The sequence below is a fragment of the Henckelia pumila genome, chromosome 3 (genome assembly GCF_033568475.1).
Source record: "Henckelia pumila isolate YLH828 chromosome 3, ASM3356847v2, whole genome shotgun sequence".
NCBI classification, from domain to species: domain Eukaryota; kingdom Viridiplantae; phylum Streptophyta; class Magnoliopsida; order Lamiales; family Gesneriaceae; genus Henckelia; species Henckelia pumila.
Window position 1 is genome coordinate 60,185,747 of NC_133122.1, and position 21,301 is coordinate 60,207,047.

General features: G+C 32.0%; 3 protein-coding genes and 1 pseudogene across 3 annotated transcripts; 1 reads left to right on the plus strand and 3 right to left on the minus strand.

Moving 5' to 3' along the window:
- The first annotated feature begins 681 nt into the window (after positions 1-681).
- On the plus strand, positions 682-2,207 carry LOC140892669 (uncharacterized). Its single transcript, XM_073301617.1, has 3 exons — positions 682-1,052; positions 1,698-1,819; positions 1,907-2,207. The coding sequence occupies exons 1-3, from the start codon at positions 725-727 to the stop codon at positions 2,021-2,023; spliced, it is 567 nt and encodes a 188-aa protein (XP_073157718.1). The 5' UTR covers positions 682-724; the 3' UTR covers positions 2,024-2,207.
- Positions 2,208-2,448: 241 nt separating this feature from the next.
- Positions 2,449-7,014, minus strand: LOC140893608 (beta-glucosidase 10-like). The gene is made up of 13 exons (XM_073302694.1): positions 6,616-7,014; positions 6,415-6,478; positions 5,922-5,977; positions 5,417-5,492; positions 5,246-5,317; positions 5,079-5,166; positions 4,708-4,963; positions 4,496-4,611; positions 4,151-4,371; positions 3,840-3,868; positions 3,665-3,752; positions 3,295-3,385; positions 2,449-2,808 (listed from the first exon to the last, which is right to left on the minus strand). Exons 1-13 carry the CDS (start codon positions 6,760-6,762, stop codon positions 2,577-2,579), a joined length of 1,536 nt encoding a protein of 511 aa, XP_073158795.1. The 5' UTR covers positions 6,763-7,014; the 3' UTR covers positions 2,449-2,576.
- A 3,730-nt stretch (positions 7,015-10,744) lies between these two features.
- Positions 10,745-12,186, minus strand: LOC140888819 (bidirectional sugar transporter SWEET14-like; the record flags this gene model as incomplete). Its single annotated transcript, XM_073296523.1, has 6 exons — positions 10,745-11,031; positions 11,253-11,368; positions 11,454-11,615; positions 11,701-11,897; positions 11,978-12,014; positions 12,115-12,186. Coding segments are annotated over 5 exons (555 nt in total), but the record flags the coding sequence as incomplete, so codon positions are not given.
- Positions 12,187-18,559: 6,373 nt separating this feature from the next.
- Positions 18,560-20,238, minus strand: LOC140888820 (protein ANTAGONIST OF LIKE HETEROCHROMATIN PROTEIN 1-like; annotated as a pseudogene).
- Between the last annotated feature and the right edge of the window lie 1,063 nt (positions 20,239-21,301).

Consider the following 21,301-nt stretch of genomic DNA (forward strand, 5'->3'; position numbering starts at 1 on the left):
CAAATATACTCTTATCGAGCCGAATTCAAACCTTAAAATTTTACCATTATTCGGCTCGATTCGATTCGTTTGCACCCTTAATACACACTCACTTTCACGTATTTTTTATTCACGACAAATTAATTATATTCATATTTATAATAAAAAATAATTCTATTAATCTAATTTCATATTCCCGTTAATTTTGTTTTCTTCTTACTTTTTCTTGTAGCGTTTTATTTTAGTTGCAGTGGAGTTGATTGCCATAATTGATTCTGAAACTCAGAGATCTTGTCTACTAATTGAGACCAGATACACGTCATAAGTACTATCACACGTTTCACGACCTACTAAAATAAATAATATATCAAAGCTAACCTTCAACATAAAAAGGTGAGAAAAATAGCTTATATTATTATTTTTCATTTGTTAAAAATATTTTCATATCCTCCCATAACTTGCATTATCGCCACGACAAATTACAAAAAAAAATGTAAAATAAACGATTAAAATTGGTATTATGACGAAAAAAATGAGTTAAAATTATATTATAATATTAAGATTAAGTAAGCTAAAATAATTATTTTGATGTAATAAGATAACTTTTCAAATAATCAAAATTAACAAAAAATTTAAAAATAAATAAATATTAAATATAAGTACTATAATTCGACAATAAAATAAATATGAGCAGATAATAAACCCTAATTCGGAAGGGAAGAGAGAGGGAGCAGCAGCAGTAGTAATGGGGGGTTCAAGGAGGAAGTACAAGAGATCGAAGGCCAAGGTGCGAGTGGCGTTGCCCAGGAAGAATCCTCACATATTCAAGCCGGCTTTCAATCTCCCCCCGAAGTTGAAATCACTACTTGATCCCCTTTCCAAATGGGATGAGAAGGGAAGCGTCATCGAGAATTACAAGTCATTCGGTGTTGTCTCGAACCCTAATTTTCTCGGCGTCCGATCTCGTACATCTCACATCGTGGAAAGCGACTCTCTCCAGATGCCTCCCCCCGGCGACTCCGTTGTATCGGAGTTCGAGCCGATTGGTTCCGGCAGTGACGTCGAAGAAGATGGTGGGTTTCTTTTCTTCTTCTTTTTTTTGGTTATAATGATTCTATTACATTTTTTTGCATGTTATATTATTTTTCGTTCATTACTTTTGACTCTTATTCTCGGTGGTGATGGTATCTTGTGTTAGCAGTATTTTATGGACATAGTGATTGATTAAAAAAAATTAAATCTTTTAATGGTAAAGGTTATTCTTATCCTGGTGAAAGTTATTTTCGTGAGTTTCAGGCAATTCTGATGGTTGAATGATAATTACCGGAAGACGATAATCACGATCACCTGAGTTAGTTCAGCTCTTGTTTTTTTGAAATCGTCTAATTGGATACTTATACATAAAGGGTCACTCAAGTATTCCAGCTTACCTTCGTAATTTCCCTGAACAAATGGATGCATACTCTTTAACTGCACTTGTGAAACCAAGTTATATTCATTACATGTTTGTCTTTGACAACGTTCTACAAAAAATATGTTCTATATTCACTTCGGAGTTTATTCTACACGAAGCCTATCAATCTTTATATCCTATTTACCCATTGATTCGTGTGTTGGATGTATGCATTGATAGCATGATTTTCCTTTGTGCTTCTCGCATCAGAGCTTTTTGAAACCATTTTATGTATTAATAGCATGATTTGCTTGAAGCAATGTAGATTTAAAGTCTGCACTTGGTAAAACGCGCACTGATGGCAAATCTGGATCCCTTCAACCACTTACAGCCATTCAAAGGATTCATGTTGGTAAATTGGTGAAGAAATACGGTGATGACTATCAGGTTTGGAGGATGAGTCTGGAGTTGTCTTGGTACTTCTCAATTTGATGGTTTTGTTCCGTTTTTTCTGAAAGATTTCTTGTTTTGCAGAGCATGTTCATGGATACTAAACTAAACCAAATGCAGCATTCGGTGGCCACACTCGAAAAACTCTGCAAACGGTACCACACCTTCAAAGATAAAAATCCGTTGATCCTAGGATCTTGAAAATGATTCAGTCTAATTGTAGGGATGCATTAAACTTTGATAACACCCTTTTCCCAGTTTTGTTTGGCAAGGATGCATTTCTTTTGTCATATGTCATCTTTGATTCAACTTGTATGCATTTCTTTTACTATAAAATTTCAACAGACGAGTCGAAGATAATCTAGTTGTGTGATTGATGCAAAAATCATATAATTTGGTGCAAAAACTGTTCAAAGAGCTTGCAAACTTGATAAGTGATTATCAAGGCCCATTATAAAAGCATATGGCTTAGATACTATACAAATGCAACCATTTTTGTTAAATAAGGTCAAACGCAGCGAAATTTAGAGCCGGTTTCCTTCACATCACACGAAAAAGTGACATCAAAACTAATACAAGATAGTTGCTAGCTCGGCTGCTCAAGGATGAAAGGACATAAGAATTGATAAAATAAAAAATTTCACCATAATGATTAGAAAAATAAAATATCCAACACAAGATCAAATATAACACAGAAATCCCGATTTTTTTTTTCCCATTCATAGTAACCAGATAAGAATTAGTGAGAAGAACGTCATCTTAGAAAACCAGATAGCTTATCCCCTGCAAGAGTCAAGTCCAGTGGATTGACGTTGTTTCCCTTCAAGAAGTTGGTATACCAAAGGCCAGAAAGCTTCTCGTATCTTTTCAAATCTTTGTCGTTCAAATCTACATAATACATCCCGAAGCCGGATTCAAATCCATTCAGTAACTCCAGACAATCCAATAATGACCACACGAAGTAACCCTTTGTGTTTGATCCATTTCTTCAAGCATAACAACACAATTCAAGAAATAAGATGAGAACAAAACGAAAAATTGAAGAAAAGTTATCTGCAAATCATAATCCCATGCTGCCATGCAAGCTAATGTCCCGTCGACTTTTTGCACAACCAATTGCAACATCAGGGCATTTAAAACAGAAGAATTTTTTTGTACATCAGTTACTTAACCGGCAGTACAGGATTGACTTTTGGGCAATGGAAGAACAAACATTCGAATTGATGAACAAAGCTTATATGTAAATGTCAAAGGTAGACAAGACAGTGCTTTGGATGCGTTTTATTTCCGAGATTTTATATAGATGCATGAGGAAGTGAGCATGAGAGAGAAACATTTCCGAGTCAATTATTGATTAGGAATCACAAAAAAAATTAATTTCTACTACAGCATGATAAATGAAGTCAAAATAATTATGATTGAATTCTCTCCAAATATTTCAAGAACCTCCGTTTGGAACATGTGGGGCTTACCTCACGGCATCAAGCAGACTCCCAATGTAAGCATGCAAGTATTCAGCCCTTGATGAGTCTTCCAGAGTTCCATTGCGCGGTGTTACCTGACCTGTACAAGAAAAAAAGTTTGGACCAAGCTACTCGAAGTTAAGAAAATGAGCAACAATATGTACATTTATTAGTGTGATTGAAGACGCAGTGCAAAACAAACCTCCAAATTTAAAAACTACAATTGTCTAGAAAAAAACAACTACAGATAGATAATTTACTGGAGATGAATTATAATCAGCTCAAGAAAATGGTCCTAGGATTAAACGAACCCCCATTTGATGATGTACGAATTGTAATTTTTAAATGTGCGAGAGAAAGTTAAAGATAAAGAAAGAACCATTTTCGTGGACATAAACAGCGGGATTGCCATAAACTTGTTTAAGATACTCCAGCAGTTCATAGAGACCCCAAGGCATTATAGGAAACTGTGCCAAACAAAAAGTTCCATTCTGTTTTGTGAGTAAAGCACAAAAGATCGGACCAATATCGAAATATTGCTTTTCGAATTTCACCTGACCAGGTGGAGTATCACCCTTTTCATCTACAGAATTTCAACGGAAAATGAAGAAGAGTCAGTAGTTTTGGTAAAAACAAGAAGTATCTCTGCATGATTAAGTATACAACGGAACCAAAAAAACTTCTGATTAATCTCTTCGGAGGAACAAAATCATAGAGTTGGATAAGTTGCGATAGCCGATAAGACATCATAAAATGACATCTTAATTTAGTAAAACGGAGTTCATGTGTAGTAATGACTTGATCCTCCTTTAAAATACTAAAGAGCAAAAGAAGAAGACACTTGAGGAAAAATTGAAAGTCATACATATTAGTTGTATCGCCATGTCAGCATCAAAATCCCTGTTATCCATCGGTAGGTAACTGGGATTGTCCTTGACAAAATTAGTCGTGTAATGATTCACTCCAATGAAGTCAATGGAATCCTTTACCTGCTTCGACTCATCCTCTGTGAAGGCTGGAATTCTTGTCCCAGCATTTTTTTTAACTATCTCAGGGTAGTCTCCGAACATCAAAGGATTAATTAACCTGCAGCAGTTGTTCTTAAGATTAAGATTGGAATTTTTCTTGAACACCAAATGATTAACCCTGCATCATATAGATGAAAATGAGGGACAGGTAAATCCGCTCTATACAATTAACCTCATCTTACCAACCGATATAATAATCAATCGCTCTTTCTGTTGCAGTTACATCTTCTTTTGCATTCGTGTAAGGAACCATCCACATATTATAGATGCTAAATCCAATGTAACCTTTTTGAATAACCTGCATTGAAACATGCTTTAATATCTGTTATTCTGCATTTCATAATCAAATTATTCTATCAAGCATAATTCATGAATAAGAACCACAAAATTGAACCTGGTATGTTTTCTTATACAGTTTTGCAGTAGCTGAATGAGCCAGCAAGATATTATGACCCACAATATATGGTTCAGTAGAGGAATTACCCCCTGAACAAGCATTTGAGACTGAGCTCGAACAACGTCCTGGGGGAATGATTCCTAGGTCATAACCACCCAACGCAAATATATTGGCTTCATTCACAGTGGTCCAGTACAAAACCCTGTTACCAAATTCCCTGAAACACACATCAGCATATGCTGTGAAGTCCTTCCTGCAGCCAAGACAGATGGTCAGTTGCCGCCTTTTTCAAGCTCCAGTTAAATTTTGAGTAACATGTGAAACCATCATATGATGCATTGGTTCATTAACAAATCGGCAAAGCGTACACTATCTTTCTACTAATCCATCCCTCGTACTCATCTTCAAGAGCTTGTGGCAGATCATGGTGATGCAAAGAAACATGTGGTTGGATCCCTGCATGAACATGAACATCGATTTTGAGGTTGCCGGCGCCTTTTTTTGTAAGGCGAAGTAGAAGAGAAAAAATAGTCACCATGTCTAATTAGTTCATCAATGAAATTATTATAGAATTGCAATCCCAGTGGATTTACAGATCCTCTTCCATCTGCAAGAGAGCAAGCATGAGTAGGCAGAAGTAATTAAGAAATTTGAAGGCTTGTGAGTTTTTGTCCTCATCAGGACACAACTTGGAGGGAAAACTTACCAGGAATCAGTCTTGCCCATGAGATAGATAATCTAAAAGCCTCCAAACCCATTTCAGACATCAATTTTATATCTTCCTGCACCATTGTACATGGTCGTTTGATTATGATATTTGTAAAAAAAATAATAATAGAGGACATGTCCATAAATTGTTTTATGAAATGAATGAGTGCGAGGAATTTCATAAATTAAAAATTTTGTAAGCAAGATGAAAAGCTCTTCATGCTCATCACTTCCCAAATGGTAGGGAATTTAGGAAAAAGGAAAAAGATAAATAGTGGAACACATTATCTGCTTCTTTCTGATAATGAAGCATACTACTCAGAGGCAAACCAAACTAACCAAGACCATTGATACATAATGGCACATCCTTGCTTCAGCTAAATTCAGTTTCATCCTCGTTAAAATTCCTCAATCATTGAATACTTCCCAAATGAATGACATCTGTATCTCAAAATTAAGGAAAATCATGAACCTTAAACCTTCTGCTAGAGCCGAGGGAATACCTTGTACTTGTGATATCCATCACATGTAATGTCTCCATTGGTCCCATTTGCACGATCTGAAATATTCACCAATAATACAACAATACACGTTAATTAAACCATGAACTCACCCCCAGCAAGGGCCATCGTCCCTCTTATTTTTTTTATATCTTCCTTGAATATATGTTTACTATTAAGATATAGAATTTGGTCCCATTACATTTGAATTTTTGAGATTTCTGGTTTCGCCTCCCATAAATATAATTCCTGTCTCCGCTACTTACCAATCCCCCTAACTATGCACTATTAAAATATACAGTCGAAGCAAAACTCAAATTATAAGGGGAAAAAGAAGAAAGAAAAAACAAAACACACACAAATCTTCAAGCATTTGGTCAAATACACAAATGAAATGGTCTCACATTTCAAGGAAAACGAACAGAAGTAAAATCAAACCTTCAACGTTTCAACTACTAAAAAAATATAAAGTGGACGAAGATGATAAAAGAGAGACCTGAATGTGAAAAGGTGTCCCAAATGCTAGGAGTTCTTCCATCCTTAAACGCTGCCCCCTCGTACTTTTTGGATAGATTGATTGCGTCAAAGAAGACAAAAGGTGCAGCATTTGTTTCATGCAAAGTTTCAAACAAGTGTTAGCAGTGGGCGTGGCCAATGCAAATTGAAAATTGGGGGGCAAAAAAAAAACTTAACCGACTTGATAAGCTGATAATCCAGAGCCAAAAACGAAGTCCACCGGGAAGTCGGCTCTAGTATACTGATCAGCGGCCAGAACCGCCACCGGTACCACTGCAAGCGCCGCCGCAAGCACCAGAAACAACCGATGAAAGCATAATCCAATCATAGCTAGGCAAAAGCTCGGTGGATTACATTCCCTCTGCACAAAATTGATGTATTTATCATATGCAGTTTGGGTGAGATTCTTCAAGCATGGGTTCAGATAGCTGCAATCCGCGATCCCACCACATCCACACAGGTGGCAGATCTTTTCATGTGAGATTGCAAGTTCAGGTTCCACAAGTTTCTACTAAATATTTCGAGCTTAAAAATTTCGTGAACGAAAAGGGGAGAAGTGATTAAGCCGCATATATTTTTTTTAGCCAGGTAACTTTTTGGATTTTTTGGTCTTAATTTAATTCAGTAACTAATTTTTCGGTCTATATTCAGTAATTTGGATTTTTTTTTCAGTTTTTTTAATCATCACAAGTCACAATACACACAGATTAAATTGAGAAAAACCTTTCGACAGTTGGGATGGATAGGTTGGTCTATCCTATAGCGGGAGAGTTACATCCCATTTTTTTCTAGATGTTGACACAAGCATTATGGTAAAAAAATAAAAAAGTTATTGATGGGGTCTACATGTTTTTTTTCAGAGTGAGATGTTCACGCGAACATCTAGTGTGATGTTTGCGGGAACATCTAAAAAACACTAAGAAGTATATCTCTTCCGGTTTAGCATTAATATCCGGGGATGGTATGATGGTTGGTCGCAGTTAGTTTTCAGGCCCGAATTAATTTAATTTGGGCCTATTTTATAGTTTTAGAATTGAAGTTAGGTTCAAATGTATTTGTTTTTTGTGATATTAAATTTGTGTTTGAATTAAAATATTTCAAATTCATAGATTTTGATTATAATTTTAGTGACCATAAAACATAAAGAAATAAATTATGAAAAAGAAAATTATGAAAAATATAATATAAAATTGTAAATGAATTATACTTAAATCGCATTATGCAACTCTCCTCAATCAATTTATTTAAAAAAACTAACTAATTTATTCAGAACAACCCATTCAATTTTGGCTTTTTTTTTTTTTTTTTTTGGAATTTCACCTTAAATTTATGTTACACTGATATATAACTTATACATCTCCTTAAATTTTTTAAAATAAAAAAAATAAAATAAAAAGTTAGAATCCACTAAAAAATATCACACAAATCTTTGAAGGTTCGCAACTAGTTGGTTGGGTGGAACACTATGGCTACAATTGATGAATTAAATAACACACAGATAATTCTCTTGCAGTAGTATGTAAAATTTAAGGGTTTTATGTATTTGGATAAAAAAAAAAATGTCATTAATACGTGTAATTTGAGATTGTTATGTATTTCGACGAAAGATGAACACAATTTAAATTTACGGGTCATGATCATCTATATGGGCTAAGTATATTATGATCCATAAATATTTTCAACTTGAGCTTGTTGGGTATTTTCACAAAAAATAAACAGGTTTTAAATTTATGGGTCGTGGCTATATATATATATATATATATATGAACTAAGGAGTTATTTGCATCAAACAGCCCTGTGAAATATTGAAAAAACACATTTCTTTCCTGTAAAATTTTAATAGGCATTTTCAACCCTGACCTTTTAAAAAATTAGCACACTCGCCCCTTCAGATGAGTGATTGTTGCGCACGCGCCCCTCATATGACTGTACAAAGATTTTGATATTTTTTTTGCACCAAATACCCCTGTGAAATATTAAAAATGCATATTTGATCCCTGTGAAAATAATTTTTAAATCTATTCAACCCATAATACACAATTTTTATTAAAATCTAATTATAAAATATTTAGCAAACACTTTTTGTTTTATTAATTTTATTTTGAATTTTAAATTTATTATGATTATATAATTATTTTCTTAAAAATATTATTATTTTATCTTGTTATCATTATTTTATTAAACTTTCTTCTTGTTTCCAACTTCTCAATTAAAAATGCATTCATAAACGAGATTTAAATACCTAAAAGTACCAAAATATTAAATCAAAATGATAATTTCATGCATATTATTTTTCAATTTAGTATTATATATTTTTGAGCCAAAATCTAAAATTTTTAAAATGGATTGCAGTATTTGCATTAAGATCTAATTATAAAAATATTTTTCAAACATTTTTAATTTTATTTATTTTTATTTTTAAATTTAAATTTATAATTTTTAATTAATTTATTTCTAAAAAATTATTATTTTATCTCATTATCATTATTTTATCAAATCACTCCGTGTTTTCAACTTTTTCATTAAACATGATTCATAAATAAGGATTTAAATATCTAAAAATACCAAAATATTGAACCAAATGATAAGTTCATGAATGCTACTTTTTCGATTTAGAATTATATAAGCATGTTATTTTTTATTATTTATTACAAATTGTGCAATGCATAATCGCGAAAAATTTAAATTTTGGTTCAATAATATATAGTCCTAAATCGAAAAAGCAATATGTTTGAACTTATCGGTTTATTTTAATATTTTGGTACTTGAAATTATTTAAATACTTGTTTATGAATGCATGTTTAATGAAAAAGTTAAAAACAAGAAGAAAGTTTAATAAAATAATGATAACAAGATAAAACAATAATATTTTTTAAAAAATAATTATATAATCATAATAAATTTAAAAACAAAAATAAAATTAATAAACAAAAAGTGTTTGCTAAATATTTTATAATTAGATTTTAATAAAAATTGTGTATTATGGGTTGAATAGATTTAAAAATTATTTTCACAGGGGTCAAATATGCATTTTTAATATTTCACAGGGGTATTTGGTGCAAAAAAATATCAAAATCTTTTTCCAGACGCATGAGGGGCGCGTGCGCAACAATCACTCATCTGAAGGAACGAGTGTGCTAATTTTTTAAAAAGTTAGGGTTGAAGATGCCTATTAAAATGTCACATGAGAGATGTGTGCATTTTCAATATTTCACAGGGATATGTTTGATGCAAATAACTCATGAACTAAGTATATTAAAAGAATTGGGCAAAAGCCTACTCTTGCCCACACAATGGTTTGATAATTTTTATTATGATTTTTAATTTGGAGAGAGATAACGAAATTTCCTATCCTAAATAATTAAATAAAACAATAAATTCACTTGAAACTAAAATACAAGATTATCTTATATGAACAACTACTTACTAAAGTTTTTTTTCAATAATGAACTCAGTATTATTCGTTGATTTTGAATGTTATAGTTTTTAATGTTAATTTCCATTCAATTATTCCAACAATAACTACTTGAGATTCATTATTACATGAATCTACGGCATTGGATTCATTAGATTGTAGTACAATTATCCCAATGTTCATGATAATCAATAACAACGATCTCGATCGAGTTGATCTTTGCCCATCAACGGCATAAAAAAACCGGATTCAAGGGCAAAGAACTCGAGATCGTTGTTATTGATCCCATGCATAATTAATGTCCCTTAGATTCTTTGTTGATTCGAGGACGACACCACGAAGCATCCTAGGAGAGTTGTCATTTAATTTGTCTATTATTGCTTAATTTGATATCAATATTTGTCGTAAAGATAAGATAGGATCTCAGACAAGTTCAATGATAAATCACCTTAAAATTAAAAACTGAAATGATCAATTTCTGGAAACTTAATATTCCCCCAAAGTCGAGACCAATGGGAAGTCGTGAAAGCCTCTTGAAAATTCTTCGAGAATGATAAGCTACGCGGCAGTTTGTGAGTTAAAGGTTTATCTCTCACACATATCTCATCTAATTGCCACTTTGGTAGTTTCTTTCCCTCTTATATCAGTGTCACGTTTAATACAGGAAACAACAATTTACGTCTTGTAATTTTGTCTGATTTCGATTTTTTTTTTCTTCTTTCGACCTTTTATTTTAAAGCATTGCATGTATCATTTTCCCAAAATATTTATTATTTAGGATTTTGTTCGAATTTTGAGTGAGAAATATTTTGAATCCTCAATCATAATTCGATTTCTATAATTAAAAATTAAAATAATAAGTTCAGAGTTATATGAAACTAAAATCGGGAAAACGAAGTATTATAACCTTAATGTTTCTCTTAATCAAATACATGTGAATTATGATATCCAAATTTTTTGGGAAGCTGTAGATGTTCATAACTTCATATTACCCTTATTTGTCAAATAAGGGTCTTATTTCACAGTACAAACACGAAACTGAATAAACACGTCTTTTCCTAAAGCACTAAACATCATTGTTTTTTTATGATCAGGTACAATATGCTGTTTACGGTTCTTGTATGCTATGTATAGAATCATCTGATCACCGATTCCCAACGTCAACCTTAAAATGTTTGGTGCCTGTTTACGAAATCATAGAAAATATATAATATCAGTATATATACTGTTAAAAGATTCTACAGTTATTTATATACATAACAAAATATTTTCTCCACTTATACTGCAATATAGTACTGCAATATAGTAATCCTCGATCAAAAGACCATAAATTAACCGTATCACCGCAGATAACATGAGCAATAATTAAGGAGAGCCAAAAGGGCTTGCTTAGTGTGGTTTACCTAGCTAACGTAGTTTGCAGGCTATTGCGTTAGTCTGATGGTTTACCCAGTGTGCACCGAATGTAGCGGCTGCGGGTTGGCATGAACTCCACGCTATTGGTTCTCATAACTCGTCTCTGCATGAAAATTATATATGAAAGTTTCACGGCCGGACACGAGAAAAATCGAAATATGTGTTACTTAAAATGTTTGTGATTATACCATGATTCCAAAAGGAGAAGCAAAAACAGCAACAGAGAAGCCAACACATATACAACCAATAATTGTCACTATCCTATATGTTGTAAACAACATATAGGAGCAAGCAACGATACATCCAAATGTTAATGTATTGAAGAGAAGGAGAATTTTTGTTGTTGAAATCTGCAAAAATATATTTAAAAAGTGAAGTAAATTTCAAGAAAATAAAATGAAGAACTAGGGGATTATCAATGATGGAATAACAAACCTTTGATTCTTTTTTCGCATGTAGCATGAAAACAGGGAGATAGGAAAGCTCGAACACGCAGCCAACACTGTTTATGACGAGATTAATGGCATTCGGCTTCAGAAACACATAATACATGTACAGCAAAGCCACTGAATAAGGTATTGATTGGAATCCCTCGGTGGACTTCTTCTTGAAAATTTTGTGAAATGTCGGGGCTGCAAGTAAACAAAAAACTAGCTAAGAAATTAATAGATCTCACATGCAGATGATATATTTATTTCAATGGGGTTCTTACACTGGTGATAAGTAAACCAACAATGACGCGAAGTGGCCTCCAAAAATTGGAAAAAAAAAAAAAAAGAAGTGATGGCTTTAGTATAATAAATCTAGTTTAGATACAACAATTGACATGTAGAATTTTGCATCTGTTACCAAAAATGCCAAACGCCAAGGCCATTCAGTGTGGTTTATTTGACTAGCGTAATTTGCAGGTTGAGATTTACACAAAACGCATCAAAAGATAGCGGCTGCGAGTTCCACGTCACCAAAAAAAAAAAAAAAAAAACGGCGAACATGATCGGTGATTGTAGCAATAAGGATTGGTAGAGAGCTGTATCATTCATTTAGCTAGCAATTTATAGATAAAGCTCTGTGCCTAGCTATTCGATACGTGAGGAGTTAGGTGATTGGTTGAGAGCTGTGTGCCAACTGCCTAGGTATTCCATACGTACGGCTCCTTGTATTGTATTTTAAATTTTTTTTTTTTTAAAAAAAAGAAATTACCCACTTCTCTGTATTGTATTTTTAAAATTATTATGTGTACTTGCCAGTAGAAAATATTCTTGTAGATATAATTCATAATATTTGTATTTAGAGTAACACTCTTGTGAGACGGTCTCACAAATGAGATGGATCGATTCTATCCATATTTATAATAATAAGTAATACTTTTGATATAAAATATAATACTTTTTAATGGATAACTCATATAAGAGACCTGTCTCAAAAAAATGACCATTGAGACCATTTCATATGAGTTTTTGCCTTGTATTTATATCCTTATCTCTTAAACAGTTTCATGTATATCACAATATAAGTTTGATATTTATATTATGTATATAAATACGCTTTAATAGGAATTTCTTTGTATTTATGTATTGATTGTTCATATTAGAATATTAGAGTTCATAAACTTCTATACCAGCAACCTAGGAAAGCAGGACTAAAATAAATTGAAAAATTCTAAATGTAAATTTTGTAGCTTTGATTTACAACAATTTCTAATTTCTCTCATTTAGTACAAATTACCCAAAAAAATATCCCGTTGGTAAAAAAAAAAGTTTTGTAATTAATTAATAAGGAAAAATATTAAACAAGTTGCGAGAAAAAAAAAAAGGTTTTTACTCCAAAGGTAATTCCCATGTGTAATTTATGTTTTCTTTAGGCAAGAAATTTCTGAAAGTAAGTAATTGCACATTTTTAGATTTTAAAAGAGTCGTGAAGGCAATCGAATGAATCTCCGTAATAATTAATATATTACTAATAACACATTGAGTAATATAAACGTAAGTTATACATTATTATAGTTAGTGATATGTCAATGTCGATTATCTTATGAAAAACAACATGAAATTACATGGATTTAACACAACTCATGTTTTTTACTTTGGTAATCTTCAAAGCATGCATGTCACGCATTTGATCAATTGGAAAAAAGTTTACTCACATTGAGTTATTTCTTTTCCCAGTGTGAAGCATATTTGGTTACCGAAGATAACATATATATCTTAGGCAAAACCTTGTTAATTAAATTCTCAATACTTGGATATTTGAGTTTGATTCCCACTTTCTAGCTATATTTATAATTTTAAAATATAATATAATATAATATAAAATAAAAACATACTGGTTTCATATTTATTTATCACATGGACTTGACAAATGAAATAAGGCATGTTAATAGATAGACAATATATCATAAAACACGAAACTGAACAAACACACGTCTTTTTCTCGAGCACTAAACATTACTAAACATTACTGTTCTTCATGATCAGTCGTTGGGATAACAAAATATAATATAAATAATTATATGGTCATAAATTGTGTTTGTGTTTTTTAAAGGTGAAAAAGCTGACCAGTTGTTGGGATATATATATATATATACCAAACTCAAACTGCAGTAGCGATCCAGTGTAATTTACGTGTAAAATGCGAGACCTCTGCAGATTTTTTGGAACTATCTTCTACGGTTGATTTGCGTGCAGTCTTCTACTGTATTTATACAGCGCACTTGGTGATAATTTGCGTGGGGGATTAGGTTAATTAAACACTAATGATATTTGATCCGAAATCTTCGTTTTGTGTTGCAATTTGTGTTTAGCTGGTAAGGAAAACTTTTAGGATTCCGGAACTTTATCTTAGGTTGTCCCCCAACACGTGGACTTATATGATCAATTACGATCATAAGCAAATTAAGTAAATGGCTTTTTCATTATAGTAAATCGAATTTAATCTGATTTTTTTTTTTAAAAAAATTAAATGATTTCAGGCAGATTAGACTGAGTCAGAGCGCATGTATTAAAATAAAATATTATTTAATTAAAATTAAATTCAAAATTTTTTATTCGAAAAATTAAAATTAATTTATGACCAATTATTTGTGGGACTTGAGTTTTTTCGAGAAATGGAAAAAATTCCTAATTCCTCAAAAGTCAAGGAACCTTATTAATGATGACAAGACACAAAAGTGGGGCAAGGCAAAAACAATTACATGTTCGGATTTAATATTTTTAAATAATAGTATTTTACAGGGTTCAAAAAATAAAAATAGTATTTCACTATATATCCCAAGAACTGATCATGAAGAACGGTAATGTTCAGTGCTTGAAAAAAAGACGTATGTTTGTTCAGTTTCGTGTTTGTAGTGTGAAGTAAGACCCTTAAATAAGGGTAATATGAACATCAAAAGCTTCCAAAAAATTTGGATATCATATGTATTTGATCAAGAGAAATATTAAGGTTACTAGTGATCCGAAACACGCAACATAGTATTTTTTAAATAAAATTTGTTTTTTATTTCTAGGTTGGGAGAAAGAACGTTCGTTTGGGAGACATGTGAGAGAGACGTGTGATGAAATTAGAATTATGTAAATTGTTAAAATGTTATTTTGCATTTGCCTTAAAAAAAAAAAAAGAAGCTGTGCAGAGAACTCTCAATGAAGAGGGGTAAAATAGAGAAAAAAATTGGTGTCATCTTGACACACCAAAAGTAGTTATTAAAGGGTGCCCAAGTTTTATATAATAGTATAGATAATGTTTCGTTTTCCGATTTTAGTTTCATATATAAGTTTGAACTTATTATTTTAATTTCTGTATGTATTTTTATTGTTGGCTTAATTACTATATATACTCATATATGAAAATGATTAAGCTTAAAAAGTTTTGTTATATTTAAGTCTTGAAATTTCGTAACGCGATTCCGAACTAAAATTCTTGGTGTAATATAACTATACGTCAATCAATATATCCAAACAACGTTATATATTATTATAGTTAGTATTATGTCGATGTCGATTAACTTATGAAAAACACCATGAAATTATATGGAATTAACGCAACTGTTTTGACTTTGGTAATCTTCAAAGCATGCATGCCACCCATTTGATTAATGGCCTAATGAGACAAAGTTTACTCACATTGATTTTTTTTCTTTTTTCCCAGTGTGAAACATATTTGGTTACCGAAGATGGTGTCATATATATATCTTAGGTAAAAGCTTGTCAAACTTTAAAAAACAAAAAATTATAGATTTATCATTTATATGATACATATGCAGTTGGACATCATGCACGGTATGAACTCAAGCACAAATTTATATTATTGGTAAGTAATCTAGTAGGCTTTGACAAAAATTTAAATTTCAAGTAAAACTCGAAGTTAATACTTTTGTGAACTTTTGTGAAACGGTCTCACGGACGGACAAACATATCTCAATTTACAATAAAAAAAAAAGTAATACTTTTGACATAAACAATAATATTTTTTCATGAGTGACTCAAATAAGAGATTTGTCTCACAAAATTAACTCGTGAGATTGTCTCATAGAAATTTTTATCTTTGATTTATCCGAAAGACATATTCTTATCAATCAATATTTTGTAGACAGACGTTACATCTAATTTTTCATCCCCTCGTATAATGTTTTTTATGATCGCTCCGGAAGAAGAAATAGGTCTTTCATGTTAACGTCGGGTTTCGCCTTAATCCATTGTTTGGATTTGTACAAATGCAAGTAAAATTTCAAATCCACCTTCATTTATTTGAAGAAAACGGATTTGGGCCTTGTTTTAAATTAATGAGAGCACCTTTGTTGATTAAACCGCTACTTGATTTAAGTGGATTGCAATTAATTTAATTAAGATGTTTGCATGATTTATCCGTTTAATTATTCCATAAATATGATTATATTTCTCAATTAAATAAGTTTTAAGAAATACTGCATAGAAATAAGTACATAAGATATTATGGAATATGTGGAGTTGTTATCATTTATATCATATGTTTATCTGTACAGGGCGTAGCCATTCATCTTTTTCTCTGGTGGACAAAATTAATTTCAAATCATATATATACATATATATATATATATATATATATATATGATATCGATAAAAAAAAGTATTGTATCATACTAACTTTAAGTTTGAAAACGAAAATTATGAAAAATATAATATAAAATTATAAATGAATTATACTTAAATCGCATTATGCAAGTCTCCTCAAATAATTTATTTAAAAAAAAACTAACTAATTTAGTCAGAACAACCGATTCCATTTTGGCTGGGTTTTTTTTTTTTTTTTTTTTAATTTCACCTTAAATTTATGTTACATTGATATATAACTTATACATCTCCTTAAATTTTTAAAAATAAAATAATAAAATAAAAAGTTATAATCCACTAAAAAATATCAAACAAATCTTTGAAGGTTCGAAACTAGTTGGTTGGGTGGAGCACTATGGCTACAATTGATGAATTAAATAACACAAAGATAATTCTCATGCAGTAGTATGTAAAATTTAAGGGTTTTATGTAGGGGTGATCACGGTGCGGTTTGGCGGCTTTTCATAAGAAATTCAAACCGAATTGCCAATTGCGGTTCGGTTATATTATATTTTTTTTGTTGCGATTTTATATGTAAAATCATTTTCGCGGTTTTCGACGGTTTTAAGCAGTTGCGGTCGGTTCGCGGTTTTTTTAATGATAGGTAAAATGAAAAAAAAAATAAAGCTATTCAAATTATTAGAATAATGAATGAAAACTATAATAAACAAAATAAAACTAAATAAAATAACAATCAAGCGACAAAATAAATTTATTCAACTATAATATGTTTAGGCAAGTTGAAGATTAATATTTGTATAGAGAAGTAGTAAATATATTATGAAGAGGGAAAGAGGGGAAATTTTTTTGAAGAAGAGTTGGGAGAGAAGAGAGTGGAGACGGCATATGATCGAATCTATTGTGTATAATGTATATACAATGTTCTATAAATATAACCCTAGTTAAATACCACTATACACGGCGGTGCGGTGCGGGCGGTTTGGGCCAAAAATTATAACCGAACCATGGCGGCGGGGCGGTTTTTATTTTTTTTAAAACCGCGGTTATTTCAAAAAATGAAATACGACGGTGCGGGGCGGTGCGGGGTGGTCGGTTCGGGCGGTTTTTGAAAAAATGTGATTACCCCTAGTTTTATGTATTTGGATAAAAAAAAAATAATGTCATTAAGGGTATCTCCAGCGCAATTTTCCATTTTGGAGTACTCTATTCTTCAAAATACTACTATTCAATTCTCTATTTCAAAAATCTTATTCAACCAATATTCTTTATTTTTAATAAGATTCTATATTTTATTATTTTTAATTCTAAATTTATTTAACAAAAAAATAATATTAAAATAAATAAACTAAATTAAAGATGACTTGATTATTTTAAATATATATATATTTATTTTACATCAAATTGCAAGCACACACACAACATTAAATTACACGCATAAATCGAGATAATTATAAAATACACATATAATTAAACACTAATATTCCGAATTAGAATATTTCTCCCACAAATGATTGTCTATTTTCTTATGTTTTAATATGATTGCATGTTTATTTCAAGTTAATTAATTTGATTTCAGTTCGTGATCAAGTATGTAATATATTTTTTAAGCACGATCTTGTTTAATTATTATTATTATTTTTTGTCTTCAATATAATTTAATTAGAATAAATAAATAAGAATAAAACATTGAATACATTTAACAAACACCAAAAAATTAAAAAATAAATTATATAAAAGGATTGAAATGAACAAATATATATAATTGAACCAAAAAATAATTCACAAAATACAAAATGATTAAATTGCTATTTTATACAATATGACATTTGTGTAAATAAATCCACATTCTATATCACTGTAGTCATTTCTATTTTGGAGAATCAAAATAGAGATGGGTTGGAGTGAGTTGCTTTCTCCATTTTGGAGATATTCTCCATTTATCTCCAAAATGGAGAAGGGCTGGAGATGCCCTAAGGCCATTTCCAACCATATTCTCCATATTTTCATTCTCCATCCTCTAAAATAAAGAACCACATTCTCCATTTTAAAAATCTTTTCCAACTCATATTCTCTAAATTATATCAAATTCTCAATTTTATATTTTTTCCAATACTAACCATTATATTTATGAAATAGATTGATAATTGTGTACCACATTATAAAATCAAACAAATTAAATATGTATCTCATGACTTACTTTTTAAATAATAAATTTATTTTTCCATGAAATTGCAAGCCACACACAATATTAATTCTATAAACAATAAAAATAAACTGAGACAATTGTTAAATTTAATACTCCGAACTACTGTATTCTTCCCACAAATGGTCAATTAGAGCATCTCGAAGTGCATAGTGAGCCGACCTATCTTTGATTTGACGATGGCGTGCAAGAAATTCATCAAACCGGACATGTTCATCACACGCCATTTCAACATTTGGTGTTGATGTTTCTTGAAAGTTTGTGACTGGTGCCTCCTCATCTCGCTCATCTTCAATAATCATATTATGCATTATAATGCAGGTTGTCATGATATCATGTAATACGCGTTTGCTCCAGGATCATGCAGGGCCAGTGATTATCGCCCACTTTGACTGCAATACACCAAATGCTCGTTCTACATCCTTTCTACAACTTTCTTATCTTGCTGCAAAATATTTCTTCTTTGGACCTTGTAGGTTGTGAATTGTTTGCACTAGAGTAGCCCACTTTGGATATATACCATCCGCAAGATAATATCCCATGGTGTATTCTTTTCCCTGTATGACATAGTTAGCTGGAGGAGCTACCCCATTGGCCACATTAGCAAAGAGATGAGATTTTGACAATACATTAATATCGTTATTCGAACTTGGCAGACCAAAGTATGCATGTCATATCCACAAGTCATAATCAGCTACAGCTTCCAAAATAATTTTTGGTTTCCCGCTGCGACCGGCATATTGTCCTGCCCATGCTGTTGGACAGTTTTTCCACTTCCAATGCATACAATAGAGACTTCCTAACATCCCTGGAAATCCACGTTCTTTTCCAATATAAAGAAGCCTTTCAATGTCTTTGGCATTGGGAGAACGGAGATACAATTCTCCAAAGACCTCCACCACAGCTCGACATAATCTTTTAACACTTTCAATCGTAGTAAACTCTCCAATTTTAATATACTCATCTGTTGTATCTGCCGCCACACCATATGCTAAGACACGTATTGCAGCAGTTATCTTCTGGTATGGGGACAACCCGGGTCGACCTAACGCATCCACTTTCTGCACAAAATAATTGTCATGCTCTTGAACAGATTCCATAATTCGTAGGAATAGGCGACGGGACATTCGAAATCGTCGCTTGAACATTGCCTCGGTATACATTGGAGAATCTGAAAAATAGTCATGGTATAAGCGTTGTTCAGCGACCGATCTATCTCTATTGATAACTGCATGTCCAGGAACCGAGCCTCCATGCTGCATGTTATCAATTTGTTTGTAGTACTTGGAGACGACGACTGCATTTCTCATGACTTGGGAAGAAACCATATTTTGTTGCATGTCAATGAGTTTAAGCTCATTTTTTATGACTGTACCAAAATCCTGCTCGCCATCAGATGAGGAAGAATCCGCGTAGACTGAATATGTTGAAGGACCTCCCTCGTTGAAATTCACATTCACTTTGATAACTAAAATGATGAAGATATTGTTTTCAAGTAAATTGCCTTAAATAGAGTAATAGGGGAATGAGATGTCCTATCCACAATTCACCAAGATAAGGCTTGCTTTGCACGATTTCAACTATTGGCATACAACTGTATATCATCCACATCTATTGAAAGTGTTGTGCGATTCCAGCTGTTTTGATACATCTGTACAACGGGCAAAATAAAAGCTATGTCAGACTATACGTACGATTCCAGCCATTGGTATGTGTAGGAGCATCCATTATAATAAAGCTTTGTTTGATTATTTAATATAAAAGCTACGTGTATGAGCATATAATAAAGCTTTGTTTGATTATTTAATATCAAATATATGTGTAGGTGCATATAACAAAGCTATGAATAGGAGCATCCACATAAAGCTACGTATAGGAGCATATAATAAGGTCTTGGCTTTTTCTGAATTGTATTGTCACATCTGTATATCATCCACAATATCTTTATTAGATATCTTTATTAGATATGGTGTGATTCTAGCTACTGATACCATCATATCATCCACAATATGATTCCAGCAGTGATATGCATCAACGATTCCAACTGTTGTGATACAGTCTTACAATCCAGACTGTCGATCCATAATTCTTATCCATCGTTTCCTCTATAAATGCAAGTGTCATCTAAGATCATTGATGCGTATCACAATACGTTGAAGTTTCATCTATTTCCAAAATGAGTTCATCTAAACGTGGTATTGCTTTCTCAAATGAGGAGGACATAATACTCGTTTCAACTTATTTTGACATCTCTCAGAATCCAATTATTGGAATAAACCAGTCGCAGGATAAGTTCTGGTCACGAGTTGCATCTAGTTTTCACGAACAATTCCCCACTCAATCACAAGATCGACGCACTGTGAAAGCCCTCCAATGTCGATGGTCCAATATAAACAAGAGTGTCCAACATTTTATTGGAAGTGTTTCTCAGGTGGAACTTAGACGCCCAAATGGTACTTCGGAGAAAGACATTGTGAGTAATTTTGATAATATAATTATTTCAAAATTTGTTTTCTAGTATCCAAAGTATGCAAAATTTAACCATTATTACAGTTGGATCAAGCGAAGAACTTATTCAAGCTATCCAGGTCATCTTGGAAATTTGATCATGTTTGGCCCTTGCTAGTGCCAAAATGGTAGCTGTGATGGAGAAGGCCGAGGCCGATCGACAAGTTCTCATTGATGTTGAGAAACACAGGAATGAACTAATTGCTATTAAAGAAGAAAATAAAATGCTACGGACCAACCCTATGTGTCTTGATCCATCAGTCCGTGCATACTTGGTCAAAGA